At 41.3% G+C, this 22,796-nt stretch overlaps 1 protein-coding gene across 1 annotated transcript; it reads right to left on the reverse strand.

Moving 5' to 3' along the window:
* Positions 1-815: 815 nt before the first annotated feature.
* Positions 816-18,773, reverse strand: lmo4b (LIM domain only 4b). Its single transcript, XM_088349893.1, has 5 exons — positions 18,439-18,773; positions 14,921-15,172; positions 7,547-7,643; positions 5,559-5,714; positions 816-1,353 (listed from the first exon to the last, which is right to left on the reverse strand). The coding sequence occupies exons 2-5, from the start codon at positions 15,166-15,168 to the stop codon at positions 1,345-1,347; spliced, it is 510 nt and encodes a 169-aa protein (XP_088206019.1). The 5' UTR covers positions 15,169-15,172; positions 18,439-18,773; the 3' UTR covers positions 816-1,344.
* Positions 18,774-22,796: the final 4,023 nt, after the last annotated feature.

Genomic DNA, 22,796 nt, shown 5'->3' on the forward strand with positions numbered 1-22,796 from the left:
AGATTTAACTTCAATAATATGAAATCCATTTCTCATATTAACCACTGTATCTGCATTTGGACATGCTCAGCATGTGTAAACAAATGTTATTGGTCTTTTCCCATGGTGTGAAATTCTGGGTGTCAACTCGTATTTACTTTTAAAGAGTATAATTGACCCTCAGTTATTTTCTTAGCATTATTTTGTCAAGGAAAAGGTCCGCATGCTAAGGTTTCCGTGTCCCACATTTTCAATCACACATGTCCTAGACATACTCAAACTAATTAAATCAAACAAGGAAGTTAATAAGTAACCCTTCAATCCATCCGTTATCTGCACCGCTTATCCTCAGTAGGGTTGCGGGAGTGCTGGAACCCATCCCCGCCATCCTCGGGCAGTAGGCAGGGGACACCCTGAACTGGTTGCCAGCCAGACGTAGGGCACACAGGGACTGACAATTCGCTCGCTCATTCACACCTAGAGACAATTCGGACCGGCCAATTAAACTAACATGCCTGTTTTTGGAATGTGGGAGGAAGCCGGAGTGCTCGGAGGAAACCCAGACAAGCACGGGCAGAACATGCAAACTCCACATAGGTTTGATTTCATGACCTCAGGACTGTGCTGCACATACACGAACCACTTTTCCGCCGTGCTGACCATAAGTAACTCTTGCATTTTTTAAATTTTCTTGTTCCTCGATTGCTGCCTTAAATCTATACTCGGCGTTCAATTATACATGTGTATCCTTTAGCTTTTGTTCAGCAGGTTTATAAACGCAATCTTGTGTCTTGCGTTCAGGTTGTAAATCAAAGTCATCTAAAATAACCCCAAAAAAACATCCATATCTTTTTTTATTACTTAAATACACCATAGTGGAGCAAATGTCTCAGAAAATATCACAAATAAATTCTCTTTCATCTGGTATGATGTTGCTCTACACCGCTGAATGTCTGACAAGGATTTTGGGTTGAGTTTTTCTTTTTTTCCAGTGTGGAAGGGAAGAGAGTTTTGGGACGACAACAAAGACATGCATACTGTACATACAAATAGACTCAAGTGTGTGTTTGTGGCAGTTTGTTGACATACCAGCTAAGAAAAGAAATGTCACAATCCCGCCATCGAAATGATATCGTGTTGCTTCGTTAATAAAACGTGACGCTGTCGAAATTTTGAAAAAAAAATAAAATTAAAATAAAAAAATCTCTTGACAAAGAGTCTCTTGGTTTCGATCTCCCGCCTTGTCAAGTGCAAGTATCTCGTCCAGGTTTGGGGAGGACAAAAAGCTCCACAAATTGTCTGTGGTGAGGATGAGTGGGGGTTCAAATGAAGGCACACGTCTCTGCTCTACCGCACGGTGTCCGTTCAACACACCTGAAAAGAACAAGAAAACAAAAAGGGAAATTTAAGTTTTATCTTCTTTCCACACAGCTATATTATATGACTAGCATCAGGCAGCTAGCCTAACAGAAGCATTACTTTTGCAAAGGCTCAAACCTTTTGCACATGGGCGGTAGTAGCTTAGGAGGTAAAGCGCTCGTCTTGGTTCAGGTCCGATTCCCTCCTTTGTGTTATATGTCAAAGTGTCTTTGGGTAAGACACTGAATCCCTAATGCGCCCGATAAGCAGGAGAGTTGCCTTGCATGGCTGACGCTGCTATTGGGGTGTGAGTGTTTATGAATGGGTAAGTGTGAAGCACATTCTAAAGCGCTTTGGGAGGACATATGTTAGCATCAGACTGCTAGCATGAATCACAGCAAAATTTACAATTTTGTAATTTGTTTATTAACCCAATCCTCCATGAAGCAAATTCTTTTAGGCTAATTCAAGGTTTTCTCTTATTGCAAATAACACATCAACAATTGTCATTTTTTTGTTAGCTATATCATTATCATAATACATTTAGCTTAAGCGAGCCAAAGACAATTTAGCACTTTTCTACATGTGGTTTTATCAATTTGAATATTTTATGCAGTTAGCTTAAATAAACGAGGATAATTACCGTTTGATCCGGCTAGCTAGCACTTTGTACCCGTTTTATATCCTCAATTAACATCGTCCAAATAGCACTAATTTAGTTAGTATTAAGAGAGCATGACTGGAACTCACCTATTACCCCTATTATTAAAGGTTAGTGTTAGAGACTATCACAAACAGAACCATGAAATTTATGTGCAGCTTGCATCAATAAATAACTTTGATTATTGTACATGTCAACTAGCCAACACTTTGTCCCTGTTTGATATTGACAATTAACATTATCCAAATAGCACTATAGAATTTGGCAGTAAGAGCATGACCTTAACTTACCTATTTTCCATACAGCTAGCATTAGCAAGCCAGTACAAACACAGATGATGGGAACTCGTGTATTTCCAATACAGTTACCAAAACCAGATAGCCCAAACACAGTACCATTGTATGTATGTGCACCATGGTCTTACAAGGCCACTGTTAGCACTAAACACAGTTAGCTTTAATGAGCAAGTAAACCATTGTTGGTGTGGGCTACTAAGCCCGTTGTACCTGTTTTATATTGTCAATTATCATAACCCAAAGAGCACAAATCAGTTAGAAAAGAGAGAGCATTACTGTAACTCACTTATCTCCCATACAATTAGCATTAGCCTGGTAGCACAAACGAATAATCATTGTATTTATGTGCACCTCGTTCATACACACCCACTATTAGCACTAAAACAGTAAGCTTCCAATTAGGCGGCTAGACATAACACAACTTCACGGGCTCTTTCCCATTATTTCACCAGCTGAAATTCTATTTTCAACCAGTAGGGGTAGAAGTACCTTGGTCAAAGACATTGTGTTCTCTATGTTCATTTAATATTTCTACGCGTATGTGCGCCATAATTAAAGCGGCGCGGCCAATATCTAGCGCCACAGTGCACTTTAGCATCAATAATGCAGCACATTCCACTACAACGGATGCGGAGCCCATCAATAAGCAACGAGGCCCTGCTGTTTAGTGCGACTTAAACAGACGTCCGCAATTAAGATCCGGAGCGCTTTCAATCGCCGCAGCCCTGAAAAGGCCGGCGCTTCTGCAAGGATTTAGAGGCGTGCCGCCGCCGCCGCTGCTCCAAAGCACTCAAGGTGAAACCACAATGCAATTTCTCTTCCTGGCCGACGTGATTACATCTGCTGCGGGCGTAATGAGGAACCAGTGCGTCCTTCGCGTATGATTAGGCGTCTGTTTTGCTTTCAAATGGTTGAGTACAAGATACCCGCATGCCGCCCCCGGGCTAGGGATCTTAGCTTAGGTGAGCATTGCTCATGGGCAATACATTTGAGGGATGTTCATGACTGTGATATGCCCGCTCCAGCCTAAAAAAAGCTGTCTTCCTTTTGATTTTAGAAACAGTACACGTTTTATTGCATAAAATATATATATATATATATATATATATATATATATATATATATATATATATATATATATATTTCATCGGTATGTTATGTTCATTTTCTGAGATAATGCATTTTGATGACAGCCTGTCTCGCGTTTGACTTCCGGTTTTAGTGAACTGTCACTTGATGATCTCAAACAGGTGGTGAATGCGGCCAAACCGACAACTTGCCAGTTCGACCCGCTCCCAGGTTCACTTATTAAAAGTCTTTTTGGAGTCCTTGGACCTTCAGTTCTAAATATTATAAACATATCACTCTCCTCAGGTGTAGTTCCAGCAGCTTTTAAGTCCGCCGTTATTAAACCCACACTGAAACGACCCAACCTTGATCCAGAAATCTTATGTAATCATAAACCTGTGTCAAACCTACCTTTCCTCTCTAAAGTACTTGAAAAAGTAGTGGCAGAGCAGCTAAATGTTTTCATATCCGAGAATAACCTTTTTGAATCCATGCAATCAAGATTCAGGGCTAACCACTCTACTGAGACAGCTCTGATCAAGGTAACAAATGATCTCCTACTGGCAATGGATTCTGGCGCTTCATCACTTTTGCTGCTGCTGGATCTTAGTGCTGCTTTTGACACAGTGCACCACAATTTCCTACTAGAACGGTTGGAAAAATGGATTGGTCTCCCAGGAACCGTCCTCTCGTGGTTCAGATCCTACCTCTCAGATAGGACGCACTGTGTTAAATATGGTGAAATGACATCTGAGCCCTTTAATGTTACCTGCGGTGTTCCGCAGGGTTCAGTGCTTGGCCCCCTTCTTTTCAGCATTTACATGCTTCCATTAGGTGATATTATTCGCAAGTACAATATCAGCTTCCACTGCTACGCAGACGACACTCAACAATATCTTCCGTTGGAGGAATCTCCCACACTAAACTGTGGAAATTTGGAGGCCTGCCTCATTGAGATAAAAGAGTGGATGTCACTCAATTTCTTGCGTCTGAACTCTGAAAAGACTGAAATGTTAGTCATTGGTCCATGATATATTCTCAAAAACTGCTGTGAACATTGACAAATGTCACATCACACAGAGCGACTCAGTTAAAAATTTAGGTGTCATATTTGACCCTGATCTATCCTTTGAAATGCATGTAAAGAAAATTACTAGAACCGCTTTCTTCCATCTTCGTAACATTGCTAAAATCCGTTCAATACTTGACTTGACTTGATGTCATGTGAAGAACATCAGTCACCTCGTGAGCGAGTCACCATATTGGTTTACATATTTGTTGGTCGAAGAGGCTATGAGTGTTTCAAGCGAAGATAACTAACAAATTACCAAAAGCAACTTCCAATGAAAGAGATAAGTTTAAGGGGGATTCCTACTTATCTGTCGGCATTATCGAGTAAATAGTTTACACATTGGATTCTATGGATTGGCCTTGATGCAACAAAGAAACAAACAAAGCCACTTTCGCGGACATTCAAAGAAGTTAAAGACGGCCAGGGGACGTACTGGTGAGTTGCTCAGTCTTTATAGTTTTCGGGTGTCTTGTTTCAGACCGATAGTCATGTTTCTCTGATGAGTGCATTTTGAAATGGTATATCTTGAATCCCAAAAGTTTAAGCTTTCCAATGATATAATAATAATAATAATAATTTCCTTGTATTGTCATTCTGTGTAACAATGTACACAGAACGAAATGTCGATTGCACCTGACCCGTTGTAGCGAGCCGATGCAGCCGCAGCCAACAGAGGGCATATGGTGACATCGTACAGATAAGTATTTGTTTATCAAAACTCCGGCAGTCCGCCGGCAGTCCGCCGTACCGTATATTATTTAAACTCTTTCTGTGTCCCATCTTTCTTTGTAAATGTCTCATGTTTCAATGTGGGCACATGTGGCTTATAGTCAGGTGAGGCTTATGTATGTAGAAAATGTTTTTTCCTTTAAATATACTGGGTGTGGCTCATAATCAGGTGCGCCTTATGTAATTTTACGTAATATGGACTTTTGGTATTTTAATATTTTTTATCTAGGGTAGGGGTGGCTCAGAGCGCATTAGCTACGTATCAGCATATGTTTATAACTATACAGCGATTCCCACCTCAGAACGGATTCATGTCGTATCCCGGAGGTCTAATGTACATAATTCCTTGAAGGTGTTTGTGGTGAACTAAAGCAGGCGGCTACGTGGGTCTCACCTTCTGGTCTGGCAGTAATGGGTTGGTCTGCAATGAGCTCAAATGTCCGTTGATGAGTGCCGTGGGTCGGTCGTGCTCGCAGAACAGGCTGCCGTTGACGTAGTGGAAGCGGTCGCCCGGGACCAAACGGTTCCGGCAGGTGGAGCACGTGAAACACTGGAGAGACCAAATTAAAGAAAGAGTGGGGATCTTGATGCCTCGCAGCAAAAAAATAAAATAAATGGGCACCTCCAACTAATGACCTTCAATTGGGGAGCTGCTAATGAGGCTCATGAGGGGTTTCTGACTAAATGGGTCACCTTCACGCAACGGTTTTGACTTCCATGGATACACATACTCTCAGGCCTATTAATAGATGACATCATCAGCCCAAGCATGTTAAAATCTCTTGTTGATGAAATTGGTGCAGGAAACACATATTCACCGGTAATCCTGGCAAAATCTCTTGTGTTCATTTTGTATATCAAGGTACTGTACACAAAAGGGCAGCCAACTGATGTGATGGTCATTACGGTAATCGCTGTATCGTGTTTTTCTTTGAGATTTTTCATCATGCGTTGTGTTCTACGAATTTATTGACTGAACAGTTGCCCCATCCCTTTTCTACCTGTGCGCTGAGAAGCTTTCAGTCCAAGTTGTGCATATACGTAAAACAGCTTGACCAACCTAATTGTGCATATATTTTTCTATGTCAAGTTTCTCCAAAAGTCCCCATGTAAACAAAATCCTTCAGACCCACAAAATCACCACAATGAAGGGAATATGCATGTATCACCCACAAAATTGGACTTCTCCACATGCTAGGTTAAAAGCATTTTTACGCCACATTTTTGTTTTAACAATAACGTCGATAAGATGGTGACAAATCATTGCCTGATGAAAGGAGGATGGTTTGAACATTCAGAATTAGTCGTTAATTAATTTTAATACAGCCTGCCAAATTAATCAGGCAAAAATATAGTAATATATCGTCAGACTTAACACAAGTCAAGGGTCGGGAACCTTCTTGACCCAAAGAGCCATATAAGCAAAAATATTTTGATTTTTCTTTTTGGGGAGAGAGAGAGACACTCCATATATTGTCAGGCATAATTCAACAAAACCACTCTCCAGACAAAAAATAATTTTTCCGCACATTTTATTTCACTGTGTGGTGTTTGATAAAATCTATAAGATAATAATAATGCCAGAGCCTCTGTCCCATATCAATATATTTATACCACTTAAAATATGTCTCCCTTTCGCAGTTACTTAGGAGTGGTTAAAGGTCATTTTGACTTTCATTTTTGTTCTAAATAATGGTTTCAAAACAGGGTGCGAGCAAAGTTTTTTTGTAATAATGTAAAAAATACCGCAAACTACGACATCAACAAATTTAAGCTAAGTGCAGACAGCACTGAGCAAGGAGAAAAAATGGCCACGTCCTGTCCTGTGTATAACTCCGCTTGGGAGCCATACGTGCTCCTACATGGCTCGGGAGCCATGCGTGCTCCTATATGGCTCGGGAGCCATGTATGGTTCGAGAGCCATGCGTGCTCCTGAAAAGAACCGTGTAAGGCTCGAGAGCCATGCGTGCCCCCGACATAAGGCCATAATTTTGCTCAAATCAGGTTCCCATAGTGCCTTAGTTCATTAACGAATAATATTTTAGATAACAAGCAATACTCCTATATAGAAGCAACATTATTTTTAAATCATAATTTCACAGTACAGAAGTTACTTGTATAAAAACTTTTTAAAGTACTTTTATTTGTTAGACAATGCCTGAGCCTGTAAATCGGGTTTGTTCTTTGGTTTCCTTGTATAAAACAGTGTATATTTAATAAATAAAGGTTTTTACTTTGCTGGTTTTGACTTTTGCGAGACCTTTTTGGAACGCAAACCCTGCGAAACATGAGGGATTACTCTACTTAAATATAAGATGCCTAGCTCACTACTTTTTCATAAAATGTAAACCACAGTAACTACAGTATATAGAAGCCGTTTACCTTGAGATGGTAGACGTTGCCCTGCGCCCTCATGACCAGCTCACTGGCGGGGATGGATTGACCGCATGCGCTGCAGGCACCGCTGTTGCCAAATAATCTGTCAAGAACGAAGAGGTGGCGTTAATCTTACTGTGAGCTATTAGCAGGAGCGGCAGCAGCCTGTCAGACCATAAGGTAGCAAAGTGAGGTTACAGAAATCAGGGGTGTGAAAGGTCAAGTATAACCCCCCCAAAAAAGAAAACATAAGTCTAAAAGGCAACTTTGTATTCATTTTTGTCCGATATATAAAAGCACCACCATTTGCAACATTTAATGAAAACCAAAGTTTAAGAATCAATAGCCTGTTTAGGCAGAAATGTTGGGTTGCTTTAATCATTACTGTTACAAGCAGCATGTACATGACTGCAACACCAAAAATTAGATGTGCCACTCCCATGAATTTATGCATTAGCACCTGAACATATGTCTGCAACCCATTTAGGTAGTAGAACCAGTTTTCCTGTAGTTGGGTTTGATAGGTTCAATCCCCACATTGGTTTAGTTATAAAAGCTACCATTTCCTATCACTACGGCAGTAACACAGAACTGTTGTCCATGCGCTCTTAAAAAAAAAAAAAAAACTCAGAACAAGAGTATCCACAGCCCGTCTAGGCTTACAGCAGCCATTTAGAATGTTGCCGATGCTCAGTCAGTAGGGTACTTTAACCAGAAAGCTGCCATTTCTCACGACTCGAACAAAAAAACGTGCTGATCTAAAGAGCTAATAATGCGTTGCGGGCGGAACGTCCGCATCCCATCCGAGCAATTGCAGCCATTCTGGGAACTTCAAGCGCTCAGTCACTGCCGTGTTTCCATTAGAAAGCTGTAGCTACTGGGCATGATATATCATGTGCGCAAGTTAACCTTTTCAATCATGGTGTCAACACTTTAGATTTGCTTCTACTCATCTCTTTTGCCCTCCTTCCATACACGAACCCTCCTCTACACCCACCACCTCTCGATAATGAAATGCTTGCTGCGGCTTCCTTTCTATCTTCCTTCTGAGTCCACAATTTAGATTACTTCATCTCAGCGAGCAGCAAACTGAATGAAATTTCGATTTGAGCAGAAAGTAATTTACTGGGATCTGGAGCCATTTGTCATCATATCTCAGCGGGTGTTTGCTCTATCACGCCACTTTTCCTAAGCAATCAAATAAGAGCGCGGCATCTGACATGCTTCGACGGGAAGGGCGCGAAAAAAGAAAAGACTGCAAGGTGGGGAAAAAAGGGGGGAACAGAGGGGATCAGATTAAGTTGTTTGGAGTAAACACCATTCAGAACATTTTTTCTTCAATTGGAACATATTGAAGGGCTTTTTGTGAAAAAGTAATGAGCTAAAATAGAGTTTCCGCAAACCATCTAACGGACATGGAAAGAAAAGCTGGTGGTAGGTGGTTGCCTAGGTGGATGGGGGCAGTGTGCTTTCAATAAGACTGCAGCAAATTTAGTCTGAGAGTGATTTGGAAAGGCTCCATCAAAACTCAATTCCACAAACTAATTAACTGGAGGCTGATGGTGACAACCGTGCCAGCTCTGCTCCTTTATTGGGACAAACGTGACACAAACGTGTCGGGCCTGGTGGCCCCAGCCTGCACCCTTATTTGCCATTCGGATTTTGATAAACACACGGGATATTGTAACCTTAAGGAAGGGGATGCTAATCGAGTTTGGCAGTAGGGTAAAATATTTTCTTTACCAATTTTTTTATGAACAAATAGAACAAAGAGGATAAACTATAATAAAATGGTTGTGGAATAATAATTTATCCATGCTAAAATTACAACAATATGGAACCCTTTCAGGGTAAGGCCAATATGGTTTGTTGTCCTGATGAGTTCCATCCAAGTGCCCAAGGGCTGTTTATTAGGTAGGGTTACTTTCTACATTAGTTTTTTTCTAAATGCAGATTTTACTTTGACAGTTTAACGTTCAATGCAGACGTACAACCTTTATTTACTTTAATGCATGTTTTCCACTTGCATACTTTCACTTTGATGTTTAGTTCCAAACTAATGCTTAAATGCAGGTCATCTTCTTCCATAGTTTTGTATACAGTAATTCAATTTTTATTCTTTTTTTAATAATTGCTGTTTATTTATATAAGAGATCTCCAACCTTTTTTAAGCTGGGACAGACTTTTTGTTACTAGTTAGTGTAAAGGGAATCATATTTTACAAGAAATAACTTGTGTAATAAATAGATTGTTACCATGTTATTACCAGGTAAATTTTTGGAAGTAGAGTTTAATAGACTCAGTGAATCACTAAACATTTTTTACTAAAAAATCCCAATGACTCAGCACTGGTAAGCTATATTCAGAAAAGGTCTGCGGGAACCTCAGCAGTCCTTAGAGGGAATCATGTTGGATGACCCCTAATTTAGAAGTTTGTAGTGTTGTGGTCATTAAAACTCTTTCCATTAAAGACCCGATCAAGATCAGACTGTATGAAGATGGACTTTTTGCAGCTAAAGCACCAAGATTAAAGATGCTGTAGACCAGGGGTGGCCAACCCGGTCCCCGAGAGCCCCATGTCCTGCATGTATGTGGAGGTTTCTCTGCTCCAACACAAGTGATGCCAATTTTCAGCTTGTTAGCAAGCTTTGTTATAGCTTGATAATGATCCAGGTGATTGGAATTACCTGTATTGGAGCAGAACTCCAAACACATGCAGGACATGCGGCTCTCGAGGACCGGGTTAGCTACCCCTGCTCTGTAGACAAACAAATATTCCCTTGTATCGTGTCTACAGCTCAACCCATTAGGTGGTGTAATGAATAACTTTCCCATTGCATAAACATCTTCCAAGTAACGCCTTGGGGCTTGTCTCACACTTGACATTTTCTTGCTCTGGATAAAGCTACGCAAGCTAACTTGGCTGTGACATTAAGTCGCCTTTAGCTCCGAGTGTTACCATAATCCATTTTGAATAGAACTTATTTTCATTCATTGTCTTTGGATTGGATGCTTCCCTGATCACTTTTTCAGTGTGCTTTACTTTTTTACGCTTCCTTCCAATGTGTGGATGGACACCGGATGTCGCGCCAGGGGTTCTGAAACCAGCTCTCCATTACAAAGTTGAGTGTAAATCCAGCCTAAGAGTCTTGTGTGCACAATTAAGCGGTCATCCATGTTTGAAGTTGGCCTCTAATGGCCTCGAGTGCGACTGAACTCCAGCGCATGGGTGACACGCCAACGCCGGGACGATGTAATTAATGTCGAGGGACCCTTTAATTGCGGCGGTGGAGGAAGGGGGGGGCTTAGAACACCTCCACACTCCCAAGGGTGCAGATACGGTCCCTATAACTAAAACATGATCTGGATTGATGTGAGGATTAAATTAAAAAAAGAAAACACGACGAGTATTCTGTCGACGGCGCGACTGTCAGGTAAACGCCAAGCTCATTCAGTGCCTTCTTAGAGTGGGGTAAAATTACTGACACACAAACACGCTCATGCACACACACACCCCTCCCCTCACATGCAGTCCATTAAAAGGGCTTCTGTGCATCAGCGGCCAAAGCACCTTAAAAGCATGAGGCCATATTGAAACTGAAGCGCGGCTTTGCATAATGGCAGAAGGTGCATTAGAGTGGGGGGTGAGGGTGTAGGCTTTTGGGCGGGGGGGCTCTGATGTGTGTTGTGCACGTGTTTGGGGAGGATGGTGACGAAGAGCGGCCAAATTACACGCGGTTAATTCAGAGAAACAGATCGGGCCCCCACCGAGCAAGTGCAAGGCCCTCGAAATTAATTCCGTTATGACAAATCAAGATAAACGCTCCCGCTAAATTGCACGGCCATTTAATTAATTCCCCGAGATCCCGCGCTCGCCGGGCTCTAATAGTTCACGTCGTGCCGCCGCTGTCATGGCGCTCGAGCAGGCTTCAGAGTGATATTAAATAACCAACTATTAGATTTACCTCGCACGTTCCATTGGAAAAGTGCCATTTAATTACCTTGGCTAATTCAATTAAGCAGCACGGGATAGGCGGGTGGGGGCAGCATGCTCGCCTCAATCTCGGAGGAAATTAATTCCCTTGGAGACAGGGGACGTCACCATTCCCAAAATTTAATTGTGGTGACTGCTGATGGGCTTCAAGGCTGATTTTAAACACACTTCAAAACCACAAGCACTTGAGAGTGGAACAGGTTGCAATGAGTGTATAGGCTAACACTAACTTTGGCATTGAGCAAAAGTAGTTTCTGCATCTGTAAACAAGACAAGATTGCTCATTCCATCACATTTAAATGTTATTTCCTTGACATTTGTGTACCAAAGGATTTGTAATCCACATTTATTGAAATACTGAGTTTTTAATTCTGGAGGAATAAATCAAAACAATTTGATGAATTATAGTGGGACCTAACATCAACACCAATTGAAAATGAGGCTCTTTTATGAGATTGATCGATATTTGATGATATCTACCGGTTGTTTTCATACTGAAATGTAAGCGATTTCATGAAAACGGTTTTAATCAGAAATTCGGTACAAGGACTTCGTATTGATTATTTGTCAATGAAATAGTACTGCAAGATACAAAATGTATTTGTGCCATTGATTGTTATTTTTGTTTTATTTGTTGGGTGGTGCGTGTTAGTGTATAAAGGTAGGGGCATCGTTGTTGACTGACAGGTATACTACCTTGGAGGGCAATGGTTTCGATCGCTAAGCTAACGCGGAAGCTTGCTTATTGGTCTGTGTTATTGTAAAAGAGCAGTTTTAGAACTTTCAATGAGATATATAAAATCGTTTTTCTGTGATCTTAAGACAGTTGAAAGCATGTTACTTAAGATCACAATGAAATCAACAAAGTAATTACCTCCAGTGACTTCAGATAACTACTATGTCTGCCTAGCTCTAGCTGGCGTAAGGACACCACTGTAGTTCTATATTGTACAGAACTCATTTCACAAGAACTTTGACATCTTATGAATAAAAAAATTGAAACTGAGATATTAACATCCCAGTGTGAAACTTTGATCTTTTTCTTGTACGTGTCAGAGAACTTCAACTCTCATGTTGGTTAAAACAGGAAACCATGATTCTCCCGCTGCGTTCAATGCATGACAATTGACGCATTGAAAACCCAAGCGCCTAGAAGAAACATTGCTGCCCCTTTAAGATGAGGGGAAAAAAAGAGGGTTTGGGAAAGAAAGAAAAGCATCAAATGGCCTTGGCAATAATCCGTCCTCACTATCTGCCTTTCTCTGCTGCTCCCTCTCAAAAGCCAATTTGCTTAATTAAATGTTTTGTTTGCCCGCGCGCCTCTCATTCATTTCGGACACGTCAGTGCGCGAGCGGATACAAGCCAGGGAGCAGATCTCATTAGATAAAACCCATCAGGACTAAAAGGAAATGGAGGGGGTTGCTGCTATAATTAAAGCATTTAATTGTGTAGACTCACTGTCAGATGCCTGCTTTATCTCCAGAGAGATCTCACGCTTCCATCATGTGCGTTGAGCTCTCTTTGAGCTCAGCTCCGAGTGCAAAGGTGTATTGAAGCTCAACTCCTGCTTGCTTAAGTATTGTTAGCGGCCGATTACCAATCGAGTGTCCCATCGACTCTTCCTTGCTGTGTCAAGTTGTCCCTCTCATACCTCTTCTATAACTTACTTTCAAGCAGTTAAGTATTGTTTGGTTGTTGCCTCGCTCCGTTTATCATAACCAATATAAATTTGATGTCCATATTAAGTCTGTATTAACCCCACACTTGAATATCCCCTGTTTTGCCATCCAGCTCATGCCTGGAGATTCTTAGAAAATTGACAACAATTTGAGCTTCAGGGAGCCAATGTGTTTTGCGCTTTTGTTTTGGTTAGCAACAGAACACAATAAAAGATGGAGCAATTACGTGTGAATCTTCTGTATCAACCAAAAGACCAACTTCTGCTAACAAAACACAAGATCGTTATGATAGACCTGCCAAAAACACAGGATTGACACAAGCTTAAGGTCAATTAGAAGGTGAACTGTCACATACAACATTATATGGAAGTTTGTTTTTGCACAGCAACAAAGGGCAGGAACTAGAACGTCACACTTTAAAGTATTAATTAAATTGGTTGACGCTGCCAATTGGGCAAACAATGACTCTGATCATGGGCAGCACGGCGGCGCAGTGGTTAACGCGTGTGCGGCACAGTTCTAAGGTCTTGAGAACCTCCTGTGTGGGTTCAAATCCAGCTACCGGACCTACTGTGCAGAGTTTCTATGTTCTCCCCGTGCTTGCGTGGGTTTCCTCCGGGCACTCCGGTTTCCTCCCACATTCCAAAGACATGCATTTCAGGTGGATTGGCCGGTACAAATTGTCCCTAGGTGTGAATGGGCGAGCGAGTTGTCTGTCCCTGTGTGCCCTGCGATTGGCCGGCAACCAGTTCAGGGTGTTCCCTGCCCACTGCCCGAAGATTGCTGGGATGGGCTCCAGCACCCCCGTGACCCTACTGAGGATAAGCTGTGCAGCCAATGAGATGAGAGGAGATGACTCTGATCTGTGATAGTCCTAAATACCACCTGCAGTCAGGTTCTCACCCATTGTCAGACTGTTGTCAGTGTTGTTGCTTTGTATAGAAACTGTGCTGGGCATTAATTCCGCCTTCACCTCCTTAACATCCTATCTATGCAGGCAGCAAACCAAATGAAATGTTAAGTCATGCGTTAAAGCCCTGATGATAAATTTGGTTTTCTGCCGCTAACCCAAAAGGATTCAAATAACAAAAACATTATCGCTTGTAATATGTCTTGTCTCCCGGCAAGCAGATGGGTATCAAGACCAAAAAACACTTTGTTGTCTCCCTCATTTTCAAATATCATATCGGCATGATTTATACGACTCTTACGTTAGCTTGGAGAGAACACAGAGTACTTGTGGGTGCTTTATGCTACAGCCACTGCAACCTTTATATTTGAAATAAAGACCGTCTTTCACTCGTTTGAACCATTTGTATGTAGTAGTTTGAAGGGTCAAAAACTAAGTGGAAGATATTTTGCTTTTAATTCAACTGAAGAGTTTTTGCAGTCTAGGTTTGTTTTCGACCTAAACCAATTTGGGCTCTGTGAGAAAATAAACAAAATGTTACAATTTACAATACAACACTGTTTAAGACAGTGCTTCCCGATTTCATCCAATTTACTGTGCTCCTGTTCTAGTCAGAATTATAAGCAATCTAAGCCTACACAACACACTGAAGAAACTGCCGAGTCGACTACATCTTGATAAGTAACATTTTAAGTAACCTAAGATGCTGTTGTTTGGGTTAGCATTATCAGCACATGTGTGTACAAGTCACAGAGAGACAATTGTGATTCTGTAGGATTTCTGTGCAGGTTTTCACCTGATGTAGTCATTTCGGCAGAGGATCATGCCGCTCTTAGTGTAGCACGATGTGCCGATTTCGCCCAGTTGCGCCTGGCAGCACGAGCATTTGAGGCAGCGGCTGTGCCAGTAGCCATCCATGGCATACAGGAGGAAACGGTCTGCGATTTTCCCGCCACAGCCAGCGCAACGTTTCCACGACAGCGAGCCGGTGGACATTGATGGTGGAGGGGGCTGCTGCTGGCTGTTTCCTCCAGGGTTCACCATAGTTCTAACAAAAAAGTGAAAACAGGAGTTACAATTAGCAGTGCAAATAGAGAAAAAACATTCGCAAGAAACTAAACAGTGACATAAAACGTTGTGAAGTGGGAGTCTTGTAAAACACCAACTCCCCCACTGTATGCATATTGGCAAAAAACATGAACATATATTAAGTCACATCTAGAACATAACTAAAGGACACATAGACACTATATTGTGGAGCGACCATAAAATAGGACCCTAATATAAGAAGCCAAATATTATCAGATAATATTTCTTATAAATGAAATAAAAATCTGACAAGTCAGCCAAAATTAGCTATTGTTATAGTCAAACTGACAAAAAGTAACAATATTAAGAGAAATACATCTAAGGGGGCAGGACGAACAAGAAATACAACTCCAAGGAAGCATGGAGATATACAAAAGTATGCTCTAATAGCATGCTGGGGTTGATTAAAAAAGGGAGAATATCACATTTATGTCGACCAACACCAAAGTGCAGAGGTTCTAAGACTATCATCACAAACAACAACATTGTAGGGCAACCAAATGTCAAATCTACTACAAATTGGGCACGGTCTGACAGATACAATACTTGTGTCTCCTAGACAATAACAAAAAGGACAAAATGTTACAAGGACAATGAACCATTAACTCCCGGGACAAAACTACAAAAGCACACAACACTGTGGCTTGACCATATGACTGGAATATTATGGAAAAGTGGATAGTTTAAAATATTTGGAAGAAACGGTAAAATATTATTTCAAAAGGATATGATGTACCTCTGGAGCAAAGGTGCAGATATACAAACAAAATTGTCGAGAGACAAGAAGTATGAGTAGAACAAGACAATTACTAAACAGAAAAGATGGAATAGGTAAAGATTTGCATAAATAATATAAACATGCATGACAATACACATTGCTGGGTAAATGATCAATAACTGACTTATTCGGAAAACAAAGTAATGTTTGAGAAAGCAAGGTGAACTGTACAAATAAATAGGAGACTCCCCCAGAGTAAAAACATGTGGCCACAACATTGTGGGGCCACCGCCAGAGTACTAATCGTTACTAAAAGGCACAAGATTTGTCAAACAGTTTGTGGAAACGGGTTATGAACTGCTAAATTAATGACAGAATTAACAGTTCTTTTTTATTAGCTTTTTGGGGGGTGGAAAGGGTTATTTGTGGAAGGTGGATTTTGATGTTCTTTTGTCACTAAATCGTTGGTTGGCAAATAATAAGAGATGTAGCATGAATGGGAATAATCATGGGTTACTGTTGAGTTTTTTGTTTGCTACAAGGAAAATGTGGCACGTTTTAGAAGATGACATTTTGAATTTAAAAAAAAGTAGTAAGATAACATTTCTTAGGAATAGTGTGCTATCCTTCACCAGAAGATACTTCTTTCCTGTAGTTTGTTTGTAAACTTTTGTGCAAAAGTGATGCTTTTATCACCGTGCAGTGTGTGTCATTGTTGACCTTCTTGGGTTTGACATTCTGCATCATTTACTCCTCCAAATACAGCATCTAATAAGTTTCTGCCAAGCTATCTTACGTCAAAGAGCCGTTAAATGCCATTTAAAAGTGTAATCCCCCCTCCGATTTGGCAAGGCAGCCAAATCTTTTGCTGAAGGCAGGTAGACTAATTGGGTCTAGGGTGTTGGGGCAGTCGGGGAGGGGGTCCATTCAGCAAGCCATTAGCGATGGCTCTTAGGGGACAGAGCAGGCAGCCTACCTTTCGAGCTGATTACATCTGACGAAGAGGAGGATAAAACGGGGGGGAACCTGAAAGTGACTCCCGCCTCCCGGGTCCCTACAACCCCCCATAAACAACACATAGTGTAGTGGAGCTTTTAACTTTACTAAGGTAAAGTTATCGTGACGAAATATTTTAGGATCTCTCGTTTCCTCTCTAGGAGCCAGATTTCAAAATAGAACAAATTGGTCCCTGAAGAAACTTTGGAATTCCAAAAAGCTCATTGAGTATTTTGTCCAGCACTGTAGGTGATAAGAGTTCTCTTGACGTTTGTCGTCCTCAGCAGCTATTTGGAAAATACTGTGTTCATTTTACTGAGTTTTGGAAAGTCCATCCAAAAAATCATGACACTGTGTGCAATAACGCAGCAGAGCCATTAACATTTAAAAAAAAAGACTCTTCTCACCCCAGCACCACCTCTTTGAACTACAGGCCCCTTAAAACAAGGACTAACAGGATCAGAGACCATTTCTTCCCCAGGGCCATCACCACCCTGAACAACCGCGCAAAACTGTAAAAATATATATTTTGCGACTTATTTGGGAAGATTTTTGCTGCTGCTACATGTTATTGTACTACCTTTCATTGCACTAGTGATGTAATGTGTATTGTACAACGTGATAGTCATTTGATACACAGTAGTATTTCCCCAGTATCATTATTGTCATACGCCGCTGAGGTCCGACTCATCCCTGAAGATCGGGATGGATGACGCTTTACGCCGAAAAACAACTGCGACCGGATAATGAAGGTGCTGTATCTGAGTCAGATCAGGAGGCTTCTCCTTCTATTGGTATCCATGGAAACCAGTAGTTTAATTTGGAGGCGCAAAACCCTACAACAGACAGCCTGGCAAGCGATGGCCGCCGCCAGGCTGTGCTTGCCCAAGAAACACCACAGGACGCTGTGCCCCAACGTAAGGGAACTGTGAACTGTTACTATGCACTATTCTTTCAATGCACTATTACTATAACTTTGGCCAGTATCTAACCACCACTCTGTAAATAGTTTTGCCTGATTATCCTGAGTCTCTTATCTTATTATTCTTTAAGTATCTATTACACGTTTACCCTAGAGTGCTATGTCTAACCTCGTTGCATGCAATGTTCGACATCGTTGATATCAATGACAATAAAGATAATTCATTTCAATCACTGTACGTTTTTATCAACGTCGCATTTCATGAATATTTTCTCATTTTACAAGTGGCCGACCTTCCTGCTGTCCAATAAATGTCTCAATTTGTTTTGTCTTCTTCCTAAAATGAGACATCTTGACCCTCAGAACTTTTCCTTTGGTTTTTACGGCCTTGTATTTGTACTTGTATTTGTACTGTTTACATGTTATCATCCCGCACAGCCGGTTAATACGAAGAGCGAGAACTTTGAAGGGTTACCATTTGGAAGAAAACACATGCTAACAGACGTCAGCTAGCACACTCCCAAACACAAAAGTTAAGTTCATTGAAAAACAAATACTATTTAAAAATATTCAACGAAATAAACCTCACCTATTTCAAAGTGTCGGTGAACAAACAGGAGAAACGTTCCCAAAAGTGAGTGGCAGTATAAAAAAAATATATATATACGTATCGAAGAAAAAAATAGTTTTGGGTTAGAAGTATTCCCACAGATTTACTGCCTCGGTGTACGGTTGATGCAGGAACACACAGACTCCATGGCGCAAGGAAACTCAGAGATCTACCGCATAGCCGTAAGGTCCGAACACCGGATGGAGCGCGCCTTGTACGGGTTGCGAAGTACGGAACACGCCGTTGACGTTTCGCTCCGGTTCGCAGCTCCTCCCTTCGCCTTGCGTTCTTCGAGTCTCTGACAAGGAAAGGAGCGCTTGTAGAAGTGACTTCTGGACACGTGACGGGAGCAAGGCTGCAGCCAACCAGAGGACGTGTTAGTACAGACGGAGGGAGGGAGCTTGGTGACAGACGGCCAATCTAAGTGAGGGAGAGTCCGAGAGAGCGGTGGTGGGGAGAGAAAGGCGCTCGTCATTAATACTGCACAACCTTGATAATACCGATCTATAATGATCACATTGTCACTAAATACTCCAAATCAAGTCATAAAAAGCTCACTTTTGTTGCATTCTTTATAGAATCACTCTCTTTACATACTCAATTGAAGCATCGACACCTCGCCTGATTTTAATTACCTTACATTCCAGAAGGCTGAAGCAAACCAAGTACTGGCACGCAGCATGTCTCGTACTTATTATTTACGTGAAGTGGCGCCACCGTTTGGCCACAATGGATAATTGCATCCATGAGCTTGACTGTCATTTGTGACCTCATTCAAGACCCCTGAGGGGTTCAACTAATCCTTGCCCTAATAGGCTGGGATCACTGTGGAAGAAATCGTGGTTTTAGTTGTACAGAAGACAATGAAGTCTGCATACCTGTCAACATCAGCCGATTGCTCCTTTTATAAATGACGGCAATTACACTTATCAATTGATAACAAACCTTACAAACACAACGTAGCACCTATTTACTCACAGAAAGACAGACTGCGTGATATAAAAACGAAGATAAAATGTCTAAACAAGTTCATTTTATTTCCCAAATAAACAACACAAAGATTTGATCAGCATAATTCATTGTTCACTTGCAGTAAATTCACTTTTGCTTATTATAAGTAGCAGTACCTTATATTGAAAAACGTCCTGTGCCAAAAAAAGTAAACCATTTAAAATGATCAAAAACATGGGAAAAATATATAAATTGACAGGTTAGATCTTACTCTGGGGGGCAGTTTTAGGCAAGAAGAAGAAATGTACCCCAATGGTGATGAATACGTTTAAAAACATTCTCTGAATTTGGTGCTGAGTTAAGGCATTCCCTTAAAACAACGTTTAACCAAGCCAGAGCTGCTTTTGTTTTCATGGATTCTAGAATTTGCTCAAATAGCAGACCCGATCGCATACCACATAGAGAGCCCACATCCTGAGCATGGCTTAGGTGTTGGTTTGGGGAAAAAACTGCCCCAGGGGTTTCTAGTGAGAAAAACTGGTTGGTTTCTTGATTTGAGGATAATGACTAATTTAGACCATGTTATTAATCAAGAAGACATATACCGTAGTTTGGCTCTAATCTACTTCAGTCACTTATACACGACCCCCCAAAATGTCTCTCAGAGATGAACAACTTCAAAACCAAACACAGATACGGCATTGGTAATTGTAGTTTTTGCGTGGTGTCCAGTGCGTCCACAAATGTAAAAATTCGGCCAAATTGGATGGGTTCACCAGACGCATTTTGATGTTACCACGGGTGTACTCTTTTTTCGTTGGATTTTTCAAATTAAAGTTGTCTTTCATTTCAAAAAGAATAGTGTGGGGGGCGTTTTTTTGTGACTTTACTATTAATTTCTGAGTAGTTTTATGTGGTGAGTGGAGACCAGAGCAAAAACTTTACTTGCAATGGGCTAGTCCGACATTAACGCTAGGTAAAAGCATTGCCGCATTTCCCGTCCAAAATGAGGTCCAAAGAAAGCCTGACCCAAAAGAATGGAGGGAGGAGATAGGCTCATCGAATTAACGCAATACTATACCTGTCAAAATGTACGGTTTTGCCAAAAACAAAGTACGTTTTTTTTATGCATTTTAAGACGAGTACGACGTACAAGGAAATCTATACGGAAAAACGCAAATTTGACAATTGGATGGGTCTGCCGCCTGGGGATTTCCCATCATGCATCATTCCGAGAAAAAAAAATATGGTGTACGCTTATTTTGTATTTTGTACGGGAAAATATGACAGTTTGTACGGGCATGGAGCCGTGGAGGTTGACAGGTATGCAATACAACTCCAAGGGGATGGCATGGGCATGCTAAATGCCTTACCTCGGCTTTAACGAGTCCCAGAAATCAACCTTATTTGAACCCTAAACCTTACACCACACGCTTGGGTCTTGTTTTTACATTAGTGAATATTTGTTTCACAACTTCGCTCGGACCGTTTAGTGACAGCCAAACTAGAGCTTTCATCATAATATTTCGAATGGCAAGGTAAACTTACACCCATCCAGTATGGCCGCCCAGATGTAGATTACATAATAGGAACAATCAACTGAACTCCTTTTCTTTCCAACCTGGACTAAGACCGATGCACCTAATACCTCCAACAGGCAGCCTGTAGAACAGCAGGTGGCTATGACCAAGGACTTTAAGTAATTAGACTCTTTGTCGAACTACAACACACGAGACTGTAACATGTGAGTGAAAACAGATATTTTCTCTGTCGGTGCCTTCTTATTTGTAATGCTTGTATGGAATTGTTGCCTTGTGATTTGTGATGTAATGACCTAATTCAAGCCACAAGCTTCAACTTGAAAAAAGGAAAAAGAAAGATGTAATAACAATGGGATTGTTTATTAGGGAGTACAGTGTTCCACCGCGATGACTCTTGGTGTGATACTATCTTGACTGGACCACGACACACAAGACTGTAATGTATACGTTAACTGAGTTAAAAAGTCAACTAAGCAAAACAAACTCCTTTAACCTTCCATTATATACAGTCATGGACAGAACAGAATGTAACAAGTGAGTGTTTTTATTTACTTCAAACTTTTTTTTCCCTAATAACATTTTTTTCAATGGATTCTAAATGGGGAAAAAGCTTCAGGAAAAGATAATTGATTCAACTCGTGAAATAAGGAGAAGGAGACTGCGGGCAAATGTTTGTGAGACGGGAAGGCATTCCCACCGTCAGAAAATTGATCATCTCCTTTCTCCGCTGAGATCTTAGCGTCCCGTGACACATTCCCCTCCTAGCAGCTGCACTACAGATTCAAAGGCACCAGCAAACAATATGGCAGAGCCGGCCTCAGATCTTTGGGCGCTCCCCACAGGGCTGATCCCACCACGGTGAAAAGAAACCGCGGCGCTCCGTAATGAAGACGCTTGTCCTGCCGGCGGGGTTGGAGGGGGTTGAAGGAAGATAAAGAGAAGTCTCGAGTAGTGTTCTGTTTCGGCTTCAATCAGGGCTGGCCAAAGGAAATTTTTAACCTCCTCCTCCCGTCCTCATTTTAAACACAAATGTCAATAAAGTGAGATTTAAGATTATTTGCTATTACGCTGTTGTACATTTCAAAGTCTGTTTCTGGACAGACTGCATTCCTTAAACTGGTTTGACACCAAAAATGGATCCAATGTGGTATGTTTTAGGGAGGAGAACAAAATATGCATTCATTTTCAGCATATCTGAAAAGTGGCTATGTAGAGGCTCGAGTTTTGTTTTATCATTTATGAAAACATTGCTTCAGGCACTCAAGCTGTTTTGAGAGAAGAAAACGGAGTGATACACAACCATCTAATTGAATTTAAGTCAGGAAATGCGCAACCTTTTATAACATGAATATCCCTGACCCCACTGCATTCACCCTACTCTCCCTCCTACCCTCCCAGTGACGTGCCGTAATCATTTGGTTAAAAACAAGACGAAGACCACTTAAAGTCATTCCTTTCTGCTCTGTGTTATGAAAAGCTCATTAAAGCAAGCTCGGAACAACAACAAAGCTTTTTCCCTGTGTGCCTTTGCTACTCTTTTCAAACTCTTCTCGTAATTTCCCTCTGTTTTAATCATTGAAATCAATTAATCATCGCGCAGTGGAAAAGATATTCTGCACCATCTTTCTGCCGTGTTTTTGTTTCAGCTGATGAGATTGTCAAGAGAGCCGAGGAGCAAAGTGGGCCTGCATCGCCGAGTTGCCAAAGGGGAAATCAGCTTGGCGCAGTAGCGTCTCATCAGAGCTCCAGGAATAATAAAACAATTAAAGTGGAGGAAAAGATTGTCTTTATACATCTGATGTCTTTCCAATGAGGCCGGGGGCATCTCATAATGAACGTGTTTTG

This window comes from Urocampus carinirostris, chromosome 12, assembly GCF_059441175.1.
Source record: "Urocampus carinirostris isolate Australia breed hairy pipefish chromosome 12, RoL_Ucar_1.0, whole genome shotgun sequence".
NCBI classification, from domain to species: Eukaryota; Metazoa; Chordata; class Actinopteri; order Syngnathiformes; family Syngnathidae; genus Urocampus; species Urocampus carinirostris.

Excerpts from the sequence above, each read along its gene's own strand:
- lmo4b (XM_088349893.1), bottom strand. The coding sequence starts at position 15,168 with ATGGTGAACCCTGGAGGAAACAGCCAGCAGCAGCCCCCTCCACCATCA. Across the intron at positions 7,644-14,920 it reads TGCCGAAATGACTACATCAG|ATTATTTGGCAACAGCGGTG; the intron begins GTGAAAACCTGC and ends CGTTCTTGACAG. Across the intron at positions 5,715-7,546 it reads GCAACGTCTACCATCTCAAG|TGTTTCACGTGCTCCACCTG; the intron begins GTAAACGGCTTC and ends TGGTCTCTCCAG.